The 25,158-nt window shown below is 43.5% G+C and overlaps 1 protein-coding gene across 1 annotated transcript; it reads right to left on the bottom strand.

The window, feature by feature from the left end:
- Positions 1-4,181: 4,181 nt before the first annotated feature.
- Positions 4,182-22,423, bottom strand: LOC310771682 (ras-related protein Rab-32-like). Its single transcript, XM_083664232.1, has 3 exons — positions 22,024-22,423; positions 8,829-9,106; positions 4,182-5,604 (listed from the first exon to the last, which is right to left on the bottom strand). The coding sequence occupies exons 1-3, from the start codon at positions 22,235-22,237 to the stop codon at positions 5,455-5,457; spliced, it is 642 nt and encodes a 213-aa protein (XP_083520358.1). The 5' UTR covers positions 22,238-22,423; the 3' UTR covers positions 4,182-5,454.
- Positions 22,424-25,158: the final 2,735 nt, after the last annotated feature.

Below are 25,158 nucleotides of genomic sequence, written 5' to 3'. Positions count from 1 at the left end.
CAACAGTCTCTGACACAGGGGACAACTGTTGCCAAAAAACTCATTCTGCAGGAATGGAAATCCTTCGCCGTCTTTTCAATTGTCGTTGACAGACATGACCTCTGTCTTACGGATGGAGAGACTCAGGTTCCTGAGGACCAACTCACTTAAAAAATTCTCAACTATTTGGGACCTGTTCCTGGCCTACCTTGATGAGGTTAGGGGCGACGGGTGACTCGCCAGGCTGGTTTCTCATAGACCCCTTGCATGGGTTCCCATGCACAATATCATGATATAATATGATATTATGTTATATTATAATATAACATAATAAAATATTGTGGGGGGGGGGGGCAGGGGTTGCTTGTCAATCAAGTTGTTAATCCGCTGCATGACGATTTGTACTGGCTGGGTGGGAGTCGGTGGGATGGGAGAGGAGAGCTAAGTGCATTATTAGTCTTCATATACATTCATAAACATGACATGATACATTTGCTATTGTTTGTTATTATTACCTCTGACATGCAGTTGAACTATGATGTGGCACAGTACAATGGCAATAATAGTGATAATAGTGAGACACACAGTGGCATGGCACAACTGTAATCACGTTTGTAGGATGGCTAGTTATTTGCCATGTAGTGTCCCATTTAAATTCACACGACCAGTGCTAAAGTTACATGTACCTTGTTGAAAATGAACTCTGAAGGGCGCTTCCAGGAGTGCGCTTTCATAGATGGAGGCAGGCAAATTTTCCCCTCAGGATCTTCAAAGAATGGCTGCAGACAAAAATAGCATAAAGTTCAAAAGACTTTGTAACAGCACAACACAATGAATCTTACATGAGGTGCCATTAGTGTTTAAGGAATAGTTCACCCAAAAATGAAAACTCTGTCATCTACTCACCCTCATCCCAAATGAAACACAAGTGAAAGACATATACACCAATATTTGTTGCAAATCAATCAGCTGTAGTTAATATTTGCACTAAATGATGGTGTGTAGAGAGCAGGTCTTTGGAACTCTGAAGAACGGGTTCCCACTGACTTGAATTGTTCTGGAGAAAGCTGCTATGGAGTTGTGCTGGCAAGTTGCATCCTCCCTGTGTGTTATATGGACAAACCTCACCTGTGTTTCAACTGGCATGAGAGTAAATGGCAGAATTTTCATTTTTGAGTTAAGTATTCCTTTAAAGTGAGTTTAATAGGAAATGTTGCCATTTTGCCAGCTAGGCCATCTGTTGCTTCAGATTCAGATTCATTTATTTAAAGAATGGGACATTGCACATTGATGAACAGTACAGCCGTACAGTAAACATGCCAGGTTATAGCCCAAGGGCTAGTTTCCACCTGTAGTCCCATGCTGGTGGCACATTAATCTATGATCCAATGGACTTTTATAAAGAAATGTGTTTGGTCCACATATAGTTTTCTATATGCCACACTCACAACAGAGGGGGTCTTGCCCGTCTTTCCATCTTTGGCTCCTTTGGCTGCGTCCCATTTCTCCCCGTTGACCTCTGGCTCGTTCCACTCTGGCCAGATGGGGAATCTGTATCTCCTCAGCTCTCCTAGGCTTCCTGAGGTGCTGGCTACCAGGGACGCTGCTCTGAAATGATGATACAACAACCAGTGGCCAGCTAGCACCCTCAATGCCTGAGACAGTACTATAGACTATAGAGGGTAAAGCCCATCCACATTATGTTTAGTCTCTTTTATAGAATAGTTTACTCACTTTTGTCCAGCTGATACAGGCCTAAATCTGAATTAAGTAACCTAAATTAATTGCAAATACACAAATTAACGCCTTTTCGAGAGAATGTTTGCATGCCTCTCTCTGTAACACCTGTATAATGTGTTATATTTACAGCAATAATAACTCAATAAATATTGCAAATAAATAAATTGGGCCTAAACCACACATTGTAATATTTGACTCTAGCCTACTGTTAGCCCCCAAGGGGCTAGCTTACTGTGTATTTGTTCCATTAAAAATGTATTAAAGCTTATCAGTGAGCATACCTTAACTGATTCATTTCTGTCTTTTGGCCAGGTGCTGCAGTTAACGTTACAACAATTTAATCATAGACAATTCGTCTCTGCTATAAGTTAACATAACCGAGGTAACGTCTTGAACCCACTTAACGCTAAACCCTTTAGCCTCCTGAGTCTCGCGCCGAGGCTACCTTGAACCCAAACTCACTCTTTATTTGGTGTCTGCCCCTGGGATGAAGTGACTCTGCTGGAAGAGGACTCCTTTCTCTTTGCCATAACCTTGGACATTGTAGTTGGTGTAGTGTCAGTAGTCAACGGTTAGCAAAGTGACCAAGAAAGCATGTCAACAAGCAGGCAGGTCGAGGAGCGTTTGTTTTGTCTGCAGGTGCTGCTAGGCGACAGATCGAGCGATGGGACGATGAGGCGTGTGCGTGTGTGGGGGGGGCGGAGCCAGCCCTAGAATGAGGCCTTTCTGGGACCTCAGTTTTGAAAGCGTAAACAGCGTGAACACACACTTTTTTAAAGAACCAAAAACATGAATGAGGCATGAGGGCCCCAGCACTGAAACACCTAAATGGATTGGAATTTGGAAACCCTCCTTAATGTTTTGATTGCACCTGTTTTTAGGTGTTTATCCTGCCCTTTAGACACAAAATGGCTGCTGTGAACAAGGCCCATTGTCAGACAATGCTCTGTAACTCATCTATGCCTTATCAACATCCTGATTCAACTAACTAGTACATATTTATTGGGGGGGGGGGGGGGGGGTCACACTGGGTAGTTAAACAAATGTGTCAATGTCAATTGTGAATTAAGTAGCCTAAATGAAGCATTTTTCTAAAACAATCACATGTTCTGTACAGTACTGCAGTTAGTGACTGGTGAATGATGACAGTCTAGATCTCATTAATTAGCAGTGTATCAGAATGTGATCTGCTGACTTCCTAGTTGACCAGCTTCATCTCCTCTATGGAGAATACATTATACAATGTGCTTTATTCTCTGAAATGCCAGTCCATTTAGCCTAAAATCTGTCTTGTCTTATCTTTAATGCACGCCCACATCCCAGGTTGGGTTGGGCTGAAAGTTTGCATGGGGGTGTCATATGATATGGAATGTTGATATGGGAAGTTCATGGGCAGGTCGTAAAGTCCTGGAACCACCTGGAAAGTCCTGGACACCACCATCATTTCCAGCCAAGCAAAATGGCGCAGTTGTATGGCTTTGTGCCTATTTAACCGGGGCAATGCTGGACAGTAGCTACTAAATAAAGAACAACCATGACTTGTAGAAACTCATGTGCTGTAAATGATGACATTTGATAGCCGAGCCACACGTAATTACAAGAGTCTCTAACCAAGTAAAGTGAATTGGCACGCTGCCGTGGTAATTTAACACTGGTCAAATAGAAAACAGGATAAACATACGTTGAGATAATGAAGTAAGTATATCAATGTCCAGGTTTAAAACACCAATGAAATACATGAACGTGTGTAAGTGCAGTACAGTGAATAGTAATTGGTGAAATGATTTTAGACTTAGTGTCCTGGGGGCCTTCACATTCCTGCTCTGATAGAAGAGCACGAGCTGCAGTGGTGAGCGAACACTGTCTGATGACTATCACACACTGTTTATTGAGTGGAAGCACATGGTCCTGTGTGTGTGTGTCTCTCTCACACACACAAACACACACACACAGCCAAACAAACACACACACACACACACACACACAGACACACAGACACACAGACACACACACACACACACACACACACACACACACACACACACACACACACACACACACACACACACACACACAGAGTTCTGGATCATTTAAAATACTGTATATCATACGTCCCTCACTTATTTCCCTCTTTGTAAAAATGCAAAGCAGAAAATATGACCCAATGTGATGTATTGCAATCTGGAATATTCATTCTTCACTACAATGTCAGTCATTTTTCTATGGTATGTTGTTATCACATTGCTGGAATTTTAGGCATGTGAATCTCAAGGCAGTCACCTGCGCCAATCCAATCAGAAATGTACTAGCATGAGAGTCAATCCCAGCCAAAACGAAAAAACAAATTTTATCTGAAAACTTTGATGATAGAGCCATAAAATCCCAACATGGGCAGGGGGAGGAAAATATATATATTTTAGGCAAATACTAATAGCTGCAATAACTAATAAGCAACACCACAATTATGTTAAAATGTTTATTCTTTTTTGCTCTTGTTGTAGATTTAAAGTACTTTCATATGTAAACTTCATTACTTCAACTCCATACTTAAAAAAGAAAGAACGTTCACAATTCTATCGACAACATTAGCAGTAGTGTCGGCTCCCAGACGTTTGGTGACTGAGAACTGAGTCTACGTCATTAGCAGAGACTATAATCCCCATGGAAAAGAGAAAAGTCCTGTACAGCGTCTGATGATTTCTGTAGGCTAATCTCCCCATCTTTATAATACATGACCAAACACAATTTAAAAATATTCAAAATACAGATCTCAGATGTACCCTTTCATACCGTTGGAAAGACAAACAACAAAGATATCTTAGCTCCTCATATTATGGTACCTTCAATAGAGTTTCGGTGTCAGTGTTTGGAGTGAGCATTGAAAAATATGGCACAGCATGTTAAAAAAAGGAAGGAAAAATACACGTCACATTATTTCTCTACCTTTGTTCACGCCTCCAGGGTAGATATGACACAAAAACAACATGGCGGTCTGTCAATATGGAATATGGAGTAGTTTGGTATCGTTGAACTGTGATGCCCCTTTTCTTACTTTTTACACAGCAATCTAATACAAGAATAGCTGGAGACACCGACAACAGTGGAAGATGAATGGTTGAAGGGCATTAACGTCTGACTATATTAGTTGGTGAAAAACTCAACTCAAAGTCACTACAACAGTCACCTTTTTAACCACATACACAAAAGCTACTGTACATGAATGATGTCAACACAACATAGGGATATGGAGAGAAAAGAGACAAAACAAAGACTAACCAAGGTTTTTTAGTGTGTGTGTGTCACCATCACGCTTGCTTTGCACCCCTTATCTGATGTGGTAGAGTCCCATATGCTGCTGGGACGATGGGGCGATCCACAGGGTTCAGGGGTGCAGGGGGAGGTCCATAGTTGGGGAAACGTAGGCTGAGAAGAACCACAATAAAGACTCTCTGGTTTGGAGGCACAATAGCAGAAGAAGGGAAATAGCTTGGTGGTTGGGAGGCAGTGAAACCGTTTGAGACAACAGGAGCATAGACTCCTATTCTGGAGCCCAGTCAGAGATACAGTAAGACTGGGAAAGCTACATTGGGACACTTGGAAGTGGAGAGGAGACCATTCTGGCACCGCTGGGGGCTATGGAGACACCCGCATGTCCCAGGCTGGGTGTAGGGGGTCAGACCCTGCTGGTGGGGAGGCGGTGGACGGCTGATAAGTGACGGAGGGACGCACCGAGCGTTAGCAGCAGCCTGGCCTGCTCTCAGCAGCCACAGCCTCCTGGTCCAGTTTGATCCGCTCTCCGTTGCTCTCCTCGTACGGCAAGCCTTTGTCGTTGGCCAAGATGTTCTCCACCAGGAAACGCGCCGCCTCGTCCACATTGATGTTGTCCTGCAAAAAAAGGGTCAAAAAGCAGTATTGTGTCAGAGTGCATGTACATGGTGCACTTTAGAGGAAACAAACAGTTGAACTGGTCATTTTTGCATTGCTGAATACAACTGATATTTGTGGGAAATAAACGCCTTCACAGCTAACAAAGAGGCCACTTCACAAAGATCCCTGGACACACTTGGGTATAGGCAAACTGAAGGTAAGTGTAGGTAGGTCATTTGAATGCAGTGTTGTCCACTGCACTATTAAAGGAGAAAGAAATGATTTTTCAATGAAAAACAAGCTGCACCAACCGAACCTGATGCTGCCAAATGGTTTATTTTCACATAACCATCTGGGAATAAGTCGCTCTGGGAACCGTTTCAAAGGGCAGGCACTTTCAAGAAATACCTGACAGGTGATTGGATAAACCATCCGTCTGTCACAGGCTCCCTCTCGCCGGCATCACACCAAAGGCCCGTAGCTGCCTCATAGGATGCTGATTGGTGGTGCAAACTGGTGATTTGGATTCAAACCAATAGATTGGAGCGTGACAAGATGGATTTGTCATGTGATCGTTATCTTGTGATCTCATGATCTCGCGTGAATCCAGCTGCCTCACAAGGTTAGCATGAATAGCAGGCGCAGCTGCGGCTCTGGGAAACCCCCAGTCTCGCGTGAGCTGCACAAGGATCCCAAGATGGCCACATGCTAAAAACAAGGGGAGTTTGTCCATATTCTTTACTGTCGATGGCAATAATCCAAAATCCAATGGACAAATCCAATTGTCTTTTTGTCGAGGGAACCCATGCTGGCATGGTTGGCCTATAATACGTCATTCCTGCAGCACTCTATAGAATGTGGGGAGAGAGAGGGATAGAGCTGTTACTCCTTCCAGTTACTAGTTGTTTTGGTACACGCCTGTCTGCTGCACATGCATGCACACACGTTACATGACAAACCACATGACAGATGATGATTACGGTCACACCACCACAACTACAGGACAGGACATAGAGTTAGCCTAAACAAGTTAATAAAGATAACTACATTGGATGCTGTGTGTGTGTGTGTGTGTGTGTGTGTGTGTGTGTGTGTGTGTGTGTGTGTGTGTGTGTGTGTGTGTGTGTGTGTGTGTGTGTGTGTGTGTGTGTGTGTGTGTGTGTGTGTGTGTGTGTGTGTGTGTGTGTGTGTTTCCTAGTTTGTTGGCGCCGAACAGTTTCTATCTATGGACAAAGAGGCCGAGCTAGGAAATGAGACAGCTGAGCCTTTCAACTTAAGCACGAGAGAGAGAGAGACAGAGACAGAGAGAGAGAGGGGGGAGAGAAGACAGAGAGAGAGATGGAGTGAGGGAGAGAAGACAAAGAGAGAAAGAGAGAGAGAGACAGAGACAGAGGGAGGGAGAGAAGACAGAGAGAGAGAGGGAGGGAGAGAAGACAGAGAGAGAAAGAGACAGAGAGACAGAGACAGAGGGAGGGAGAGAAGACAGAGAGAGAGAGGGAGGGAGAGAAGACAGAGAGAGAAAGAGACAGAGACAGAGAGGGAAGACGAGAGAGAGAGGGAGGGAAGATAGAGAGAGTGAGGAAGAGAGAGAGAGGGAGAGAAGACAGAGAGAGAGGGAGGGAGGGAGAGAAGACGGAGAGAGAAAGACAGAGACAGAGAGATGTTGATGTTTGACTTGCTGTGGTTCAAAACACACTATCTAAGTGTATCCTTCAAAGGAAGACATTTCTCAGCTGAGACGATATTTCATAATAGGCAAAGTAAGGGGAATTACCAGTGGCAGTTGGGGTGTCTGTTAATCTGGCCTCCGTAAGTTGTGTTTTTACTCTTGTAGAAGCACACCGTGTATTATTGATTATATTCACATTGGGGAATATAATCTGGGGCGAAGTTATTAGCAAAACGTGTGTGTGTGTGTGTGTGTGTGTGTGTGTGTGTGTGTGTGTGTGTGTGTGTGTGTGTGTGTGTGTGTGTGTGTGTGCGTGCATGCGTGCGTGCGTGTGTGTGAGTGAGGGGGGCATCCCAAGATGCATTGCGACATGCTGGTCCAACAGCTAAACCTATGTTGTCCTTTTTTCATTCAATGTGTTTGCATTGTGTCCAGCCGGCCCCCTAGCAGCACAGAGTCAACATTACAGTCTGACTAATGAATGGACGGACGGACGGACGGACGGACAGAGACAGATCCATAGTCCCCCCTTTGGTAGGGGACAGTTATCTGTTCACGGATCTGTTGTAACTCTGCCCCAACAGCTCCCGACTGGAACATCAATCACAGTCATCTGACACCCTATCACACACCCTGTCCTTTTCATTGCCTGGGGGAAGTCCATCTCCAGGGATACAGTGCATGAATGGCAGAGATGTCAGGATCAAATCAAATAAAAACGCTTTTCACCAATGTTCCTGCCGGGAAATCCAGCCATATCATTTGAACAGTTTGAACACTATATGTCTATAATCTATATGTGTGTACTTGTGTACTCTGTGTGTACTTGAGAGCAAAGCTAACCGGAGCCCAATTCCTTGTGTGTGTTTGCATACTTGGCCAATAAAGCTGATTCTGATTCTGATTCTGAACACGATTACAGCTCTTTATCGAACTTTCAGTGATTTAAGTAACACATGGAGTCTGCGGCGGTCTTACTCAATCACTTTTATTACATTACACTCCTTCTTAAACATACTCATAATCTGCAATTTGCCGTCTTGTTCCTGAAACCAGCTTTTACACCTCATTAACAGTGTAGCTTATAGCTTATACATACTTTCAAGCTAAGAAACCACTGCTGGAAACGGATACACTTAATAAAGAATTTACACACCGCACTCAATTATTTCACAACACAGATTATTCTAAACCAAATTCACGAGGTCACTAATGAGAACCTGCAATCACCACAGTCTAAACCGGTGTGATTGCAGTAGCACTTCAGGTTGTCTTTATTGTTGGTTTCTTTTCTGTATTCCTTTTGACAAAAACAAACATGTGTATGTATGTCTTATGTATTGGAAAGCTCTTGAAGCAGATTCACCACAAACATCTGAGTCACGCTCATGTGTAAAACACGATTAACCCTGTTAGGAGTCGTGTATGTATGAACCATGCCTCAAGGTCATTGAAATGTGTATCCCTCATCATGATATAAGGTATTTCAGGCATTTCATGTGGCCTTATGGGCAATTTTCATGCTGAAGTATAGAGCAAAGCCTAAATAAAACATCAGATAAATGCCTCTCACCTTAGCTGAGGTTTCGAACCAGCCCAGGAAGCCGGTCTCCCTGCAGAAGTTGTCCATGAGGGATGTGTTGTTGGAGCTCTCCTTCTTCTGGTCGCACTTATTGGCCAGCAGCACGGAGGGGATGGGGTTGCCGTTGGCCAGCTTCACCTTGCTGTCCAGGTCGTGCTTCCACTTGGACACGGCCTCGAACGTGGAGCCCCTCGTCACGTCGAACACCACGAACGCCCCCACCGCCTCTTTGTAGTACACCCGCGTCATGTTGCCGAAACGCTCCTGACCTGGGGCAAGGGCAAGGGAAGAATCTGAATTTTTGCAAAGCACACACACACACACACACAAATAACTGCAAGGTTGTTGAGATGCTAAGCTAGATGAGTAATAGGGGTTTGGGTTCATTACCGATTAAGAAAATGTGTGGATGTTATGTGGATGTGACAAATCCGTCACAAATAGATGTGATTAAAAATCTGCAGCAATAAAATAACAGTATCTTAAAGACGAAACTAAAAGGTCTGCTCCTGGGCTCGATCACCTAAAAGACCGTCTTTCTCCTTCCTGTCATAACTCAGCGATACCTCAGCTTTCTTCTCGCTGGTTGTGGCCAAGAATGATGAGAAGAGATGTCTCTTATTTGACCTACTTTCCCTACAGTGATTTGCCATGGGGGCCTAATAATCTGCACAGAGAATGGCAGAAGTAGGCTAATCTCATCTAATAAAATAAAAGCCGTTCTCTGTAGTCATTCTGGGAGAAATATCTGAGACGATATTTCACAAAGTAAGGGGAATTACCAGTGGCAGTTGGGGTGTCTGTCAATCTGGGCTCCGCTTGAACACAACTGTACCACTTACTGTAAGTTGTGTTTTTACTCTTGTTCAATCATGAGAGACTAGTAGAAAGTTTAACAAGCTTTAATGATACAACAAATTCATGTTGGCGTATGACTCCATGATATGATGACGCTCTCCTGAGATGATGAGAGGGCGTCGTCAGTTAAGAATAGGATAGGAAATCCCCCATAGGGAATTCTTCAATCAGGAGTCATGACGATGGTGGTGGTCAGGGGAAGAGGTGGGGCAAAAACTGCTTCAGCGATTATGATCAGCAACTGAGAATGACACATGGCACATACACAGCACGTAGCAAACAGAGTAAAACATCGACCCTGATATACTACGCTGATTAGGTGATTGGGATCAGCTGGAGAGGAATAGCTTGGGCTGATTGGTTATTGCCACATGTGTGGTAAACTGATTGGGTGAGGAGACAGCATAGAGACACTGCGTAACGCGTCATCATTCAGAAACCACGCCCAAGACGGGGGAAAACACAAACTCCTGTCCAATCCTGGCGTTCTCCTATGTCACGTGCATGGTTGCGTGTTGCACCAAAAGATCGTATATACGGAAGATGAACACTCCAACTTACTTCTTGACAGCTAGATCCACATTTTTCTTCTCGCCAATTCTCAATGGCTTCCTTGTTTTGCTCAGGAGTACAAAAAAACTTTAACTGGCGATTTTTTACATTTGTTTTCTGCGCAGCCCCACCACACAACAGCTTTTAGCTATGTTTAATTCAAGGAAAATGACGCTGGTGTGTGGAAATGAACGGAGCTCTTCCCCCGTGATGGGCGTGGCCTATTACATGCAGTGTCTCTATCAGAGAAGGGGGGCAAGCCTAACAATGAATGAGTTATACAACCTCAAAGAAAGGGGGCGTGCACTGTGATATGACCTGAACTGGGCGTTAGCTGCTAAGTAGTCTTCATTATTGAAAATAGTCCAAGACATTATTAGAAGTACACCGTGTATTATTGACTATATTCACATAAGACACCAGCTTGCTGTAGGTCAATCACTGACATTTTTAGTCAGCAATAGATCCCTATTATGCTGATTAACAATGCTGCACTAAGTAAGTATATATTAATTGGCATTTAGCAGATAATGGGCTATTCGAAGTGTTGCATTTGACACTTTTAGATGTCCTTCTGTCATTTTAAATGACTACAGCCAAGATCATCTATTCTACAAGCTGTGACAGATCTGAGGCTCACCATGGGGACCAGCTGCGGTCACAACTTCAAAATTCAAATTTCCATGGGAACTTCCACAGTGTAACAAGAACCTTTGAACTGAAACCTTTAAGAGGAACTGGGCTTTTGAGGAGAGGAGAAAACCCTCGAGCAATTTCCACGATCCGATCAGAAAACCTCTTGATATTGGTCTTCAGAAAAAGATTTCTATAGTCTATAGTCATATCAAACAACATTGTGTGATAGGCTCTCCTGGAAGGCTGGAACACTCACTGGCCTAACATACGACTGATAAGCCCCGTTGGAAATGTTATCATTGGGTCCCCTCCTTCCCTATTTTCACATGCACACTATAGAGCCCAGAGAGAATAGCTGGTTCCTCTTACTGCTCTCTATTCTCCCTTTGCTTCTCTGCACACTTTTGTTTGTCTAAACCGGGTTAATTGGGGAGATATGATTGATTGATTGATTAGCTGTCTAGTGATTGTCGATGAAGGCTCCAACTCCTACTGCTCAGACAAAGACGACTGACCTTCGGCTATAGGCTATATTGGATACAGGCAATTTTTCTGTCCGTTAAAAAACAACAGATAATGTGTTGCTGGTACAGTAGAAGTTCTTTAATTTGTGCCAGATTTGATATGCACTTGAATAAAAACCATCAACAATCAAATATTGGTTGGTTTATCAAGATTAGAAAAAGATCTAAGCAGCAAAAAGGTCAACAGGGGCTCATGAGTGTTTAGAAACTATTTTTCAGACTGAAAAATATGTACTGTAGTATTGAAATGGCAGGGGGGGTGGAATCCATGGCTTTGAGATGTGAGATATAAAGTTAAAATGCCTTAATTTTCACAACTATATCATAATCTATATACAGTATACATGTATATCATCATCTGCAAAATTGCCTTGATCTTATTCATACCTCACACCCTGAATGCCTGGGATTTTTTTCTCTTGCATTTCAGTAATAGTGACTGTTAAATCAAACTGCAAGTCTTCTACATTAAATACATACAGTAGTGATGTGGGGGGTGTAACACTTGTGGCCTATCAGCTGTCCTTGCATCCTAAATTCAATAACCAACACAGTGCATTGGTCAGTCAGCTAGGGGAGAAGGGACTTGGTCCACAGTTGGGACAGCGTGGACAGGCAGTGGCCGTGAGCACACTGTGATGTAGACACATCTGTGGTGCATGTACTGATGAGTGAAGAAATGTGCCAACAGGACAGGAGGTGGTGGAGAGATTTTGAAAGAACGCATCATTTTCGTGCCAGAGGCCTGTGGCCACACAATGCCTCCTCGCTACTTGAGACAGCAATCCTTTGTGACAGAGAAGGCCAGATACCACAAAAAAAATGTTTATTAAAAACTAGAAATACCCGCCTCACAATTTAATGCCTCCGCCAACAAGTTAAGTTGCAGTTTACATTCATATCTGTCCAGACTCATAAAATAAAGTACTATAGTGAAGACTTTGAAGGAATTTAATAAAATGTATTAAGGGTATGTTTTTGGCAAAATGGAAGTTATCACTTTATTGACATGTATGATTCCAGTCAACGACAATCACCTGAAGCTCAATATCAGCTAAACCAATGAGGCCCCCTGTCTTGGTTGTCATCCAGGGAGAGGAAGTGAAGAGGGTGGTCCAAATCAATATAAATCATGTGATTATTAGGTCAAGTTAAATGATTTTGGTGTCTGCAAAGTACTGGAAGTGACAGCACCTTCACCGTTTTTGTAGGATGACCCAATATTGTTTTCTCAGATACAGTGGCAAGCATAACATTATGATCTCACAGTGAAGTTGACCATTGAACTTTTAGATATAAAATGTCATCACTTCATCATTCTCTCCGACTAGACACTTGTGTGAAATTGTGTCATAATAGGGCAAATCAGTGTGACATCACAACAGCGGAAAAGTACTTCAGGGTGCCACTGCAGCAGAAAATTGTATGAAATGAAGCTTAAAAGCTGTGCCAAAAAAACGTTAATATCTCAAAAAGTATACATCACATTGCTTTACATTTTGACAGTATGAGTGAGAGCAGAAGTAGCTAAAGGGTCTGATGTATGGAGTGTTAAAGTTGTGTGAACTGTTGCATTTTTCCAATGTGTGAATTTAGTAAAAGGTAAAGCCTGCTAGATAGAGTGAGTTCCTGGCTGAGCTCCATAGGGTCCCATTATAAAGGTTGAAAAAAGTATGAAACATAAACTGCGATTTCTCTTAAAAGTGGTGACTCGTTTAAAGTTTAAATGGAATGTCTAGCATAAAGTATGAGTAGTTAGTTAAGAGTTGAAAGAGGACATGGTTTCACCATGGACTGCTGTCTAAAATGAACGGTAGTTGCACCTGGAAGTACACATAGCCAATCAGTTTCTTTACAAACATGCTGATTCGTCCTAATATCTTACATTCTCGAGTTATGGCCAAAAACATATTTTGTGAGGTCACAGTGACCTTGACCTTTGTCCACCAAATTCAGTTCATTCTGGAGTACAAGTGGACATTTGTCCCAAATTTTAAGAAAATCCCTCAAGGCGTTCCTGAGATATTGCCTTAACGAGAATGGGACAGACGGACGTGAGGTAACAGTGACCTTGAACTTTGCCCACCAAAATCGAATCAGTTTATCCTCGAGTCCAAGTGGACGTTTGTGCCAAATTTAAAGAAATCCCCTCACGGCGTTCTTGAGATAACGCGTTAACGAGAATGGGATGGATGGATGACCGGAGGGACGGACTACGGACAACCATGCAGCCAAGATAGCAGTGTTATTATTTTCCCCCATAAAATATGACTCACACACACACCCTCTTGCATAAGCTTCCCAAAATGTTTCCTCATGTTTTTGTTGAGAGCTTCTTCATGTTTTCTTATGACCAATATCAGTCAACCATGAATGATCAGCCACCAGCTTTAACATAACAGGAAGTCAATACAGTGCAAGCCCGCCCATCTCTCTTCTCGTTTAGATTTTGTCTCATAATGCCAGGCATTCAATGAGTTCAGGTGGCAGACATTGCTCCAATTAAAATGTCATTGCACAGAGCAGAGAAGAGTTAACACCCTCCACTTGAGCTGAGTCATAAAAAAAAATTAAAAATAAAAGAATCGGGAGAAACTTTGAGGAAGTCGTGAGTGCACTTCCTCCCTGTGTGCTTTCACTTCTACTGTAGGTGCTTACCCAGCAGGCACGGAGCCTGGCGCAGTGCGGGTTAGGTGCTTACCCAGCAGGCACGGAGCCTGGCGCAGTGCGGGTGCTTACCCAGCAGGCACGGAGCCTGGCGCAGTGCGGGTGCTTACCCAGCAGGCACGGAGCCTGGTGCAGTGCGGGTGCTTACCCAGCAGGCACGGAGCCTGGCGCAGTGCGGGTGCTTACCCAGCAGGCACGGAGCCTGGCGCAGTGCGGGTTAGGTGCTTACCCAGCAGGCACGGAGCCTGGCGCAGTGCGGGTTAGGTGCTTACCCAGCAGGCACGGAGCCTGGCGCAGTGCGGGTGCTTACCCAGCAGGCACGGAGCCTGGTGCAGTGCGGGTGCTTACCCAGCAGGCACGGAGCCTGGCGCAGTGCGGGTGCTTACCCAGCAGGCACGGAGCCTGGCGCAGTGCGGGTTAGGTGCTTACCCAGCAGGCACGGAGCCTGGCGCAGTGCGGGTGCTTACCCAGCAGGCACGGAGCCTGGCGCAGTGCGGGTTAGGTGCTTACCCAGCAGGCACGGAGCCTGGCGCAGTGCGGGTGCTTACCCAGCAGGCACGGAGCCTGGCGCAGTGCGGGTGCTTACCCAGCAGGCACGGAGCCTGGCGCAGTGCGGGTGTGAGCGAGAGAGCTGTGGGGCCCACAGGCCTGACGGTAATTGCTCATAATTGAGAGTCTAATTTTAGCCGACGTAACCCCAGGTGAATTCACCAGAGACACGACACAGTGGGATAAAGAGCTGATAGATGGAAATAAGACTTTCATTTTCAGGCCTTGTGAAGCTGCTACATCCAACAGAAGGGAGTGAAAGGGAGAGAACACACACACACACACACACACACACACACACACACACACGCACACACAGTCACACACACAGAAAGAAACTAGCTTCCCAATTTTCAACGCCTTTATCTTCCTTTTTATTCACACACCCATATCATTTTCAGTCAGAACTGAGTTCAACATTATATCGACCTCAGAGTCAAATATTGGCAGAACGAGACGAGCTCTCACTCTCTCTGATATTTTCAAATGCCGTCGACTGTATAGGTCGATAAGGTGGCAGGAGAAGGTAGAAATGCCATGAAAAGCGGCTGAGGGGAAGAACGCAGGACACCATGCGCTTTCCACTCTGGAGAAAGCAACTCGACCTTGTTGTCGCCAATGAACAAGAGACAAGGACAGGTGAGGGACCCCATTACGCTGCATTGAGTTTCATAACATCTAATATGACTTCTGTTCTCTGCCGAGGTGAAAAGAGGCAAGAATGACAGAATAATGACTGAAGTGTCTTCACCAGCAATCTGTCTACATTACTTCAGAATGCCAAGGTTGCAGAGTCAGTTCCTGCAATGCACGGACAATGACGCAAGTCAATTTGCGCTCCATTGTGGAGCTGTATGCAGTCAGTTTCATTCTTTAACTTGCAGACATTATGTGATGAATTGACAAAGAAGACAATAATTAACACCGACAAAGACAGTATAATAATGGTTGTGTTGCTCCGTAAACACTGGAAGCGGCCATGACAGCATATCATGGCCTCCTTTCAACACGTGACTTGATTTTCAGTGACCGTTGGGTCGACATGTAAGCAGAGGCGGGATTGAGGTGTACACTTTATTCTGTGGGAGCGCTCCTCCTGGGAGGGGGCTGACTGAGAAAGACTCCTATGGAGTGGCTATATCAATCAATATCACCAAAGTGATTGCAGTTGCATGCACGCGCACACACACACACGCATGCAAACACACACACACACACACACACACACTCGACTGTGGTAGGTAAGGTGTGTAATGAGTTATTTGGGGTATTGATGCGGTGCTATGGGGTTGGCATAGAAGTCACTAACATTCAATGACAACAAATCCCACAATGTCTGGACTTTAAAGTGTCATAAATAGGTCCTAATAGAGCAGGAATGAGTCCGGCAGCCCGGGATGTTAGCACTTCCTGGTTCCCTCATCTCAAAGTCAATGGGATTTTTGTATGGGGACATTGGTTAAATTGGGGATTTTGGTTAAATGCCTGAAATAAGGTCTGTGATTAACAAATATATATGAAATGGCGGACTTCGTGTTCAGCAAGATAATCTCCACAGATGAGGACCACTTTTAAGACTTTTGAAGCATTTTCTGAAAATCATGATTTTATTTTTATTTCTGAAGATTATCTTGCTGAACACAAAGTTCACCGTTTCATAAACTTTTGTTAACCACGACCTTATTTCCGGACGTGCAGGGGCTTCTGGGTTGGCCTACAAAAATACATCATCTCTGGCCTGTGGTTCTCTTTAACTATTCTGCTGCATTGACCAAACCCAGTCCTGCTCATAAACACTATTATTATTTTGTTAGATAAAAGTGACATCACTCTCAATTCACTAAACTGCTGTTTTGAGGATTGATTGTACTGTATATGATAACCAAACCTGAGTATTCAAATTCAAATTTCAAATTTGAGCCCATGTATTTTGCTTTAGCTGGTTTCTTTGTATTGATTGGATAAATGGGATGATGTCTAATATATCACATTTCAAAAATGTAAAAAATGTTTCATGGGTCAGAAAAATTAATCTCAATTTTATTCTGCTCTGGTAATCACAAATGATGGTTTGCCCATCACAATCAAAATCATCAATAAGATCTGTGGCTCAGTTTGTCGTCATTAAACTTTGATTGATTGATTGATTGATTGATTGATTGATTGATTGGCAAATGGATGTGGATTTTTCTGAAAGAATTAAAACTGAAAGAGATTATTTTCTATCAGCAAGTTCAGCCCTTCAATGATCTATACCAACAATGTATTACACCAAGCTGCCAGATTAGGCTATTAAACCTCGATTGCTGAGGTTTTTTGGCTTTCAAAACTCACTTTCCAGCCTGTACTCTGTTTTGGAACGGGCCCCGGTGGCAGATAGAGGTCGATAAATACATCATTGAATACCCCCTTAAAGATACTGCGACTCTTCTTGTGTAGTTTTTTTTTTACAGCATCGTCCTGCAAAAGAGTGAGTCAGTTCCTAAATGGAGGGTAAATAAAATAAAACAATAAGCCTAAATTAGAGTCACACGCTGCTAAACCTAATCAGCAGAAGACCCGAGGAGAGGAATGAACAGCGTGAACAATAGAGCATCACATTTGCCAACTGAATGCCATAGTGAGCATGCAAGCATATGAGACTGCGGGAGAGAATAAATGACTGTGCTACCTTGTAGCCTATGCGCAACTGCGTAATAACCAAAGAAGAAGTGTGTCTGTGTCTGTCCAGAAGTCAGAGAGGGGGGACCGTTGTGGTTTTTCCACTGCTTTTAGGACAATTCATGACAATCAGCTGCTGGATAGTGCCGCACGACCGCGCAAGAACGACGATAATGTGTGAAATCTGTCTAACGCCGGAAAAAGAACTCGAAACAACTCGTTAGATAACTTTCGTTAAGGCCACAGTATCATCTCTTTGTTTGTTGTGTGTGTGAGAAACGGAGAGAAAGAGACGTCTCATCATTATCCATAGCCCTGGCAACCCGAGTTTCCTCCGCGCTCGTACACACAGCTACTCTGTGGGTGGGTTACCATAGAAACTGTCCAAGCCAGACATGGCAGGAGCAACAGCGGCGGTCTCCGTCTGTTGTTGGGAGGTAACGGCTGTGAACCTTCCCCAAACGCCCTCCCAACAACACGAAAATAACAACAGTGCAGTCATTAAGCTGCTCTCTACCGGAACACCGGACCAGCTTTCAACAAACTCAGCCAGGAAAAGTTTTAAGTTGATTTCTAACGAGCACATTTCAGTTTTTTTTATGGTTAGTTGGTAGAAAGCTGGTCGGTCAGGGGGCCTGGTCGGGATGGAAGGGAACTGGTGGGAATAGCGTAATCCTCACACGCACGTGCTACGTCCTGCCAGTGAAGCTCCCCTCTGTCAGGTGAAAAGAAGTGGCTGGCAACTGCGCATGTGTCGGAGGAAGAATGGTGCTAGTCTACAGCTCTCTCCAGATCGGCAGAGGGTGCAGCAGCGACCGGGGCAGCAGGGGATAAAATTGGCCAAGTACTTATTGGGGAGAAAATGGGGGGAAATCAGAGATTTAAAAAACAAAAACAATCAGAGCATTCATTAAAACCTGGGTGTAGGTGACATCATTTACAACAGGAAGTAGACCGGAATTCTAAATCTGTTTGATTCTGTTGACAATCAGATGAGGAGTTTTCTAATGGGCATTAGCCAAATTTCCACAGTGTTCACAGTTAAAATAATTTGGGTAAGTTAACTTTACATGAACAGGTCCTGTTTAATTATACTATATGGAATTGATAAACTCCCATTGCACTGGACCTTTAAAACAGCAGTATGAAGAACACATGACTGACACACTCACATTCCAGTGAGCAGCACGTGAGAAGTGACTTACTACAGCTTACTGCCACCTCCAGGCCTGAACACAGTCTGAATTGAGGGAGAAATCCACGACCTTAAAGGGGTATTACCCTGGGGTCTCTCCTCCTGGACTGAACCGCTGGCCCCTCAACACAAAGCCTTGGCACAAGGTACCAGCTTATTTACTCCATGCCATGGTGGTAATCATGCTGTCCATTGGCTTAGACAAATCCACAAGAGAGTAGCAATTCTGGGTGAGAAGGGGCGGGCGAGTCCCCAGCTTCACGTTGACTTCTATGGGGCGACCATCTTCCACTGGGCCCTGATTAGGGTCATTCCTCCCAGACTGTAATCATGATGAAGGCTGGTAAAAGAAGACGTCACTGTGATGTTGAAGATGATGAAGATCATTCCTCCTCCTTTTCCGCACGATTAAATGCCTTAATAGCCGCTCTTAATGACTTGGCAAATATACCCCCGGCTTTCGCTTTCCTTCACTCCCACGTTCTCTTCCTTTTTTGTTGATCCTAAGACTGTCCTCAGGCTAGGCCTGTGTGTAGGTGTGAATAATAAGTCTAAGTACTGTATGTGTGTTTTATAACTGCTAACTTTTACTTTGTCTCCGGTGTGTGTGTGTGTGTGTGTGTGTGTGTGTGTGTGTGTGTGTGTGTGTGTGTGTGTGTGTGTGTGTGCGCGTTTGTGTGTGCATGTTTGTGTGTTCCACTTTGTGTTCTCCCGGTGGTATCTGCCACAGTGTTTCCTTGTCTCTCTCTATGAATGATACAGTATCAGTCAATCCAAGTGTGTGTGTCAGCCAGGGGAGTTTAGCCTACACTTTGCCAATCAGTCTGTGACAGATTGCTGAGGGCAGTAGATGGTCCTTTGGAATCTGTACATAATGCAACAAATGTTTATGTATTGTATAATATTGAAGTGCGCCTTTATTACTTTAAAACTAGTAATAATGTATCTCAATTCTGAAGTGTGCCGTTATTACTAATCTCAAACTAGTAATGATGTTGTAATTATCCACTACTGTCTGATGTGAACCAAAGTGCCCTTCTGGGACATCAGTATTAAACTGATTGATTGATTGATTGATTGATTGAGACAGGCGCAAGTTTGACCACCCATCCCCCCCACCCCCACGCCACCACCCGCCCCCTTCTCTGTCACTGCTGTAAGCCCCACCCCCACGCCACCACCCGCCCCCTTCTCTGTCACTGCTGTAAGCAATGGAATAAATATAACAACAATCTACAAACGATCTGTCCAGACCTGTCTCAACATATAAGGGCTGTTATGGAGGGAGACGATCGAGGGCCATCACAGCCAGGGCACGGTTCACAAGCCAGAATAGGAACGCATTGAGAGGAAGAGCTAGGAAGCAAATAAACATTATATTTAGGAAAAACAAGACTGTTAAGAGCATACATGGCACGCAGTGGATAGGTAAACATCATATATAAGTAACCCATAGGGGTTGCATGGATCCGAGTGTTTGGAAGGTGTTTGATGCTGTCGGTTATCAGTATTGTCGTTACTGGAACAGGAAAGCGACCTGTTTCATAACTGCTTCAAGATCATAGATATATTTGGGCTTCTGGCCTAGCATTGAACTTCCTCTTTTATTAATGTCAGACAGCAGTTGATTCCTACCATGCCAACTAATATATTTGTCTGTTGCCACTGTCAAATGTTTATAAAAAAAGGGTGTGAATATACAGTATACTTTATGAATATATACACACATTTATTTATCCACACTCAGAGACCCTGCTGAAAGAATCCTGAACTATTCCTAATCAAGAGGCTCTATACTGTATATCTTCCATGGTGCACATGTGAGGAACATTTAGTTTATTTTTATGATGGAAAAAAATCACCCAAAGCATTCATTGTGAAAGTCCCATTTGTAGCCTGCCATACTCGGATGCCTTTGCAATTTAGAAAGGACCGCAACATCTCTGAAGTCTAAAACTTTCACTTTTCAAGACAGACATCTGAATCCTTGCGCCTTTCGCCACCAACAGCGAAATCATAAAAACAGATGGCCTACGAAGTCAGCATTTTCATGTGAGAATGTTCTGTCAGGAGCCACCTGACCTCATAACACGTTACACCAACCCATTGTAAATCACCAGGATGAGTTACAGTAGGTGTGACCGGCCGATTTCATCCCACCCACACTAACCTACCCATCCCATCCTAACTGATCTGCAGTCAGCATTTGGCAGGTTATAGACAGACATAATTATGGATTCTGTTGGTTTGTTAGTTGTTGATCTGTGCTCACTTCCTCTCTAGCCTGCCCTTCCAAGACTGTATAGATGTTTCAATTCAACAACATAAACATTCCAAATTGCCCCCCAGCATACTTCCTGTAGCAGTATTTGCTAGTACAATAACTGACAGGACATAAGCTAGGTTCCAAACTGTTCCCTAGCAACACAATTCTGTGAAAACCGTCTATATCTTCTGTATATATGTGTTTACAGTGTGATCTTCCTCTGCCATCAGCTGAGTTTCTTTGCACAGCACTGATTTCACCCAGCTTGCTTACTTAGCTGTTGGAATGCAGCAGGTTGGTATGTGTCAAGTTTACCAAAGACAAAGTAAGAATTTACATAGATACTGAATGTCACAGCAACATCTATAAGGCCTTAGGTATATAGCTATGTCAGATATCATAGGCCTACTGTATGACACGTGAGATTAAAAAGAAAATAGCATAATATAAGACCACTATGAACTCACTACTGAATACCACAGACACGAAGTCTCTAGAGAAATAATATTATTATTACATGGACAGTTACAGTGATCTTTCGGTGGGGGCGGGGCTTAAGCAGCCAGCCGGTAATAATAACGTGACCTACATTCCACAGGCAATTACGAGCTGCCATGATCATAAACTGGAAGGCAACAACGTGATCAACTGGTCTTTTCTTTGGCAAGAAACTTCCCAAAGTAATTAAGCTAGATCATATGCACGGAGCCATCTGCTTGTGTTAGATTTAGGGGAACGTCTGAGTCAGTTGCGTTCAGGGCCGCCTGGGACTTCCAACACATACTTGAGAAAGTACTCATACTTCAAGAAAGTGGTTTAGAGATGTTTCAAGCATACAAATGTAGATGAAAGTAATTGAAAATATAAGTAGCATATACTTGGGACACTCTGGAAATTATACTGTATATTACCTACTAGCCTATAAACTGTTGACTGAAATCTGAAAAGTTTAATAAAAATGTTTGCTGCTGAAACATATTTTGAACAAATGACAACACTTTTAGTCAATGTTTTTATATAACTTAAGTTGTAACATGACCTAAACCTACCTCTAAACATATTCCTATTAAAGCCTATCTGTGAAATGTATAGCCTGTGTGAGAAGTGACATTTCCAGTACGGGATCGGCGCTCCCTGTGTGCCACAAGAGAAAGAAAGAAAGTTGCGGCTGCTGACACGCTGTGACAAGCCCCACTAGAACTAGCTCGGTAACATTTATAACTGTCGCGCAACGCAAAAACAATGGGGCGATGTTATGATGAATGAGCGTCCCCTTACCTGCGATGTCCCACAGCTGTAACCGCACCAGCGTCTTGCTGTCCCAGTTGATAACTTTTAGTGCGAAGTCTACCCCGATCGTCGCCCTGTAGTGCTGCGAGAAAAGCTGGTGCACATAGCGTTTGATGATGCTGGTTTTCCCGACGCCTAATTCCCCAATCACCAGGACTTTGAACAGGTACTCCTTACACTCCGATATCGAGCCTCCGGCCATGGTGAGAGAGGGGCGACTGACAGCTTCCTAAACACTCAAACAGCTTCTTCTTCTCCCCTTTCTCTCATAAGCGTGCTGTGAGGAGCTGGACGGGCTGGTCGATGTGCCGGGGAGCAGATACAACAGAAAGTACATTCTTGGTTTCCCCCATCCACCTCCTCCTGCCAGACAACCACCTGATAAGTCATAGGACCCGGAAATGTCAGGGAAAAACAGTCTCCTCCTCCTGCGATTACAGAAGCCAAGTTTCCCCCTTGGTATTTGCATAAGCATGTGTTCTTCTCCTAGCCTCAGAATTTGACTACTCATTTGTTTCACTCAAACTCAGTCTCACCCAAGGACCCCGTATTTTCACTGCGGGCTGCATTCTCAAAGGCCCTACTTTTTCATACATGTAGGAATCACAATAAAACAGTACTTGCCTTAAACAGAATATGTGGTCCGTAGAACCGGGTTATTTGTGTTTTTAAACATTGCGTAGTTCCCAATTGCGAGGCATTTTTGTCATTCCAGAGCCTGTAATTTATCTTGTTCCGGATGTGTAATTACATGTTTCCCACCCATAGCCACAGCAGAGAGGGCGCTGTTTCCCTGCTGGGAAGCGGAAGAAGAACAATGGCCATTTTAAATGGAAAGGACAGTGCCGGCGCACATGCTCTGGCATGAGAAAACGGCTCGGAATTGGCAACTACGCAATATTTAAGAACACGAATAATCCTGTTCGGCGGACAACAACCTTGTGTAAGGCAAGTACGGTTTTATTGTGATTGCTACATGTATGAAAAAGTAGGGCTTTTACGAATGGAGCCTGCAATGAAAATACGGGTCTTTGCAGGGGCGTCATGCAAGTCAAAATTCTGCCATGGCGACATTCGGCGGCGACCAAAGGCCCCCGGCTAAAGATTTTCGGTGGCAACCTAAGGTCTCAATAGATTGAATCCACTCGTGATTGATTGGTTTATCTATCAATCGTCCATTTAGCTATTTCTAAAATGTTGGCCATTTGAAGCCAGATTTAGAGAAATATCTAATTTTAAATTAACATTAGGATTAGACTGTTGTGATGTCATTATTAAATTTTAGAGGTCAAAGAGAATACCCGCACACCAGACTGGTGTGCGGGTATTCTCTTTGACCTCTATTGTTAGTACTTCTGTACCGACGCACCCAGCCAAACTTTTTTAGATGCCTTTTGTTGGCGCAGTCTCACAGCTTTTTCCCTACTTGGACACATTATTAAATTTTAACCATCAATATTTTGCTCCTTTTCTCATTAGGGTAAATACTGTATATTTATTTAGAGATAAACATTCAGCGGTGACCAAAGGTCCCCGGCTAAAAAATGTCGGTGGCAATCTAAGGTCTGAATAGATCTGCAATGTTTCAATCAGTCTGCCCAGATAAAGTATGCTGAATCCACTCATGATTGATTGATTTATCTAGCAATCGGTCCATTTAACTATTTCTAAAATGTTGGCCATTTGAAGCCAGATTTAGAGGAATATCTCATTTTAAACATTAGGATTAGACTTGTGATGTCATTATTCAGTTTTAACCATCAATATTTTGCTCCTTTTCTCATTAGGGTAAATACTGTATATTTATTTAGAGATTTTGGACAATTATTTGTGCTTTTATGGTTATTAGCTTAGTCACTCACTTCTACACTAGCTTCTACACTGATATTATATAGCTTGAAATCTTGCTTCACCCAAAATGTTATTCACATAAAAAGACTATATCCACAATGCGAATTATTTTAAAGAACTGCATCTTGACCTGGAGACATCAAATGGAATTCAGTGTTTTGCTAACTACAGTATAACATGTGATAGTGGTTGTAAAAACCAACAGTTCTCTGCCATAACAGCACTGGCTAAAATTATAATGCTAACTTTAGCTGCATTGTATAGGTAGAAGTAGTATCTAACTTGCTGCAAATATGCCTATAATAACTAACAGCATTTCATTTTCACATGTTTGAAAAGGGGATTGATGCTCCACTACTAATGACCGCCATTATTTTTCCCCCCTAAAAAAATCAATGGGCATGACTCTTCTAGGTCCTTGGGTGAGACTATGATTGAGTGAAACTAATGAGTAGTAAAATTCTGAGGCTTGTGTTCTCCATTCAAACTCAAGGGTGTCCCTACTTTTTCCACTATCAGCCAATCAGCTACCACAGAGATTTGTTGTTTTCTCCTAAGGAGCACCATTTGGGGATTTTGTTCAGATATGACTTTATAAGCCAGGGGGTTTTCAATTGATTGTGACCCAGGGACCACCATTCTGCCTAAGAAGCAACCTGAGGACCAGTGGTGTGAGGAAAGGGGTTGAGATTACATGGAAACATTGAATGCATGGTCAGGGACCACCTGCACTGCCTTCATGGACCACCAGGGGGCCACGGACCACCTGTTGAAAGCCTCTGTTAAAAGGAAATAACTATCCACACTGTGGGTGAAGTTATTAAAACAATAATGATAGATAAATGGGGTCACTGAAATCTATGATGTCATCATCCATGTCATCTGCTGCCCACTTCTAGAAAGTGAAAGTGAAAACAGTGAAATTAAACTATTCCTCATTTTCCTACAGAGACCCCTTGGAACCCACTCCTGGAACCCTGATGGCTCCCGAACCCTCTTTTGGGAACCACTGGTCTAGAGTAAGTTTGCTCAAGCCTTGCAGCTGGTTGCGTTTGTGCAGACCTACTTAATTACTGACAATACAGTCCCAACTCATAGTCTTGCTATTGCAGGAGGTAATCAAGTCTTCTTAATATAAATCGTTTTTATTTTACAGCATTGTTCAGCTTGCCCAAAACATGAAGGCCTATTTCATTCTAGCTTTGACAGTGTTCAACAGGTGGCACCCTCATATATTGTACATTGGTTAAAATCTAAACATCTTACACTATA

The sequence above is a fragment of the Poromitra crassiceps genome, assembly GCF_964638095.1.
Source record: "Poromitra crassiceps genome assembly, contig: HAP1_SCAFFOLD_1019, whole genome shotgun sequence".
NCBI classification, from domain to species: domain Eukaryota; kingdom Metazoa; phylum Chordata; class Actinopteri; order Beryciformes; family Melamphaidae; genus Poromitra; species Poromitra crassiceps.
Note: the sequence above shows the minus strand (reverse complement) of the source record. Positions and strands in the feature narration are given on the sequence as shown.

Bases quoted from the DNA above. Each gene is read 5' to 3' on its own strand.
- LOC310771682 (XM_083664232.1), bottom strand. From the start codon at position 22,237: ATGGCCGGAGGCTCGATATCGGAGTGTAAGGAGTACCTGTTCAAAGTC. The intron at 9,107-22,023 runs GTAAGGGGACGC...CCCTTGCCCCAG, and splicing joins ACAGCTGTGGGACATCGCAG to GTCAGGAGCGTTTCGGCAAC. The intron at 5,605-8,828 runs GTGAGAGGCATT...CTTTTTTTGCAG, and splicing joins GGTTCGAAACCTCAGCTAAG to GACAACATCAATGTGGACGA.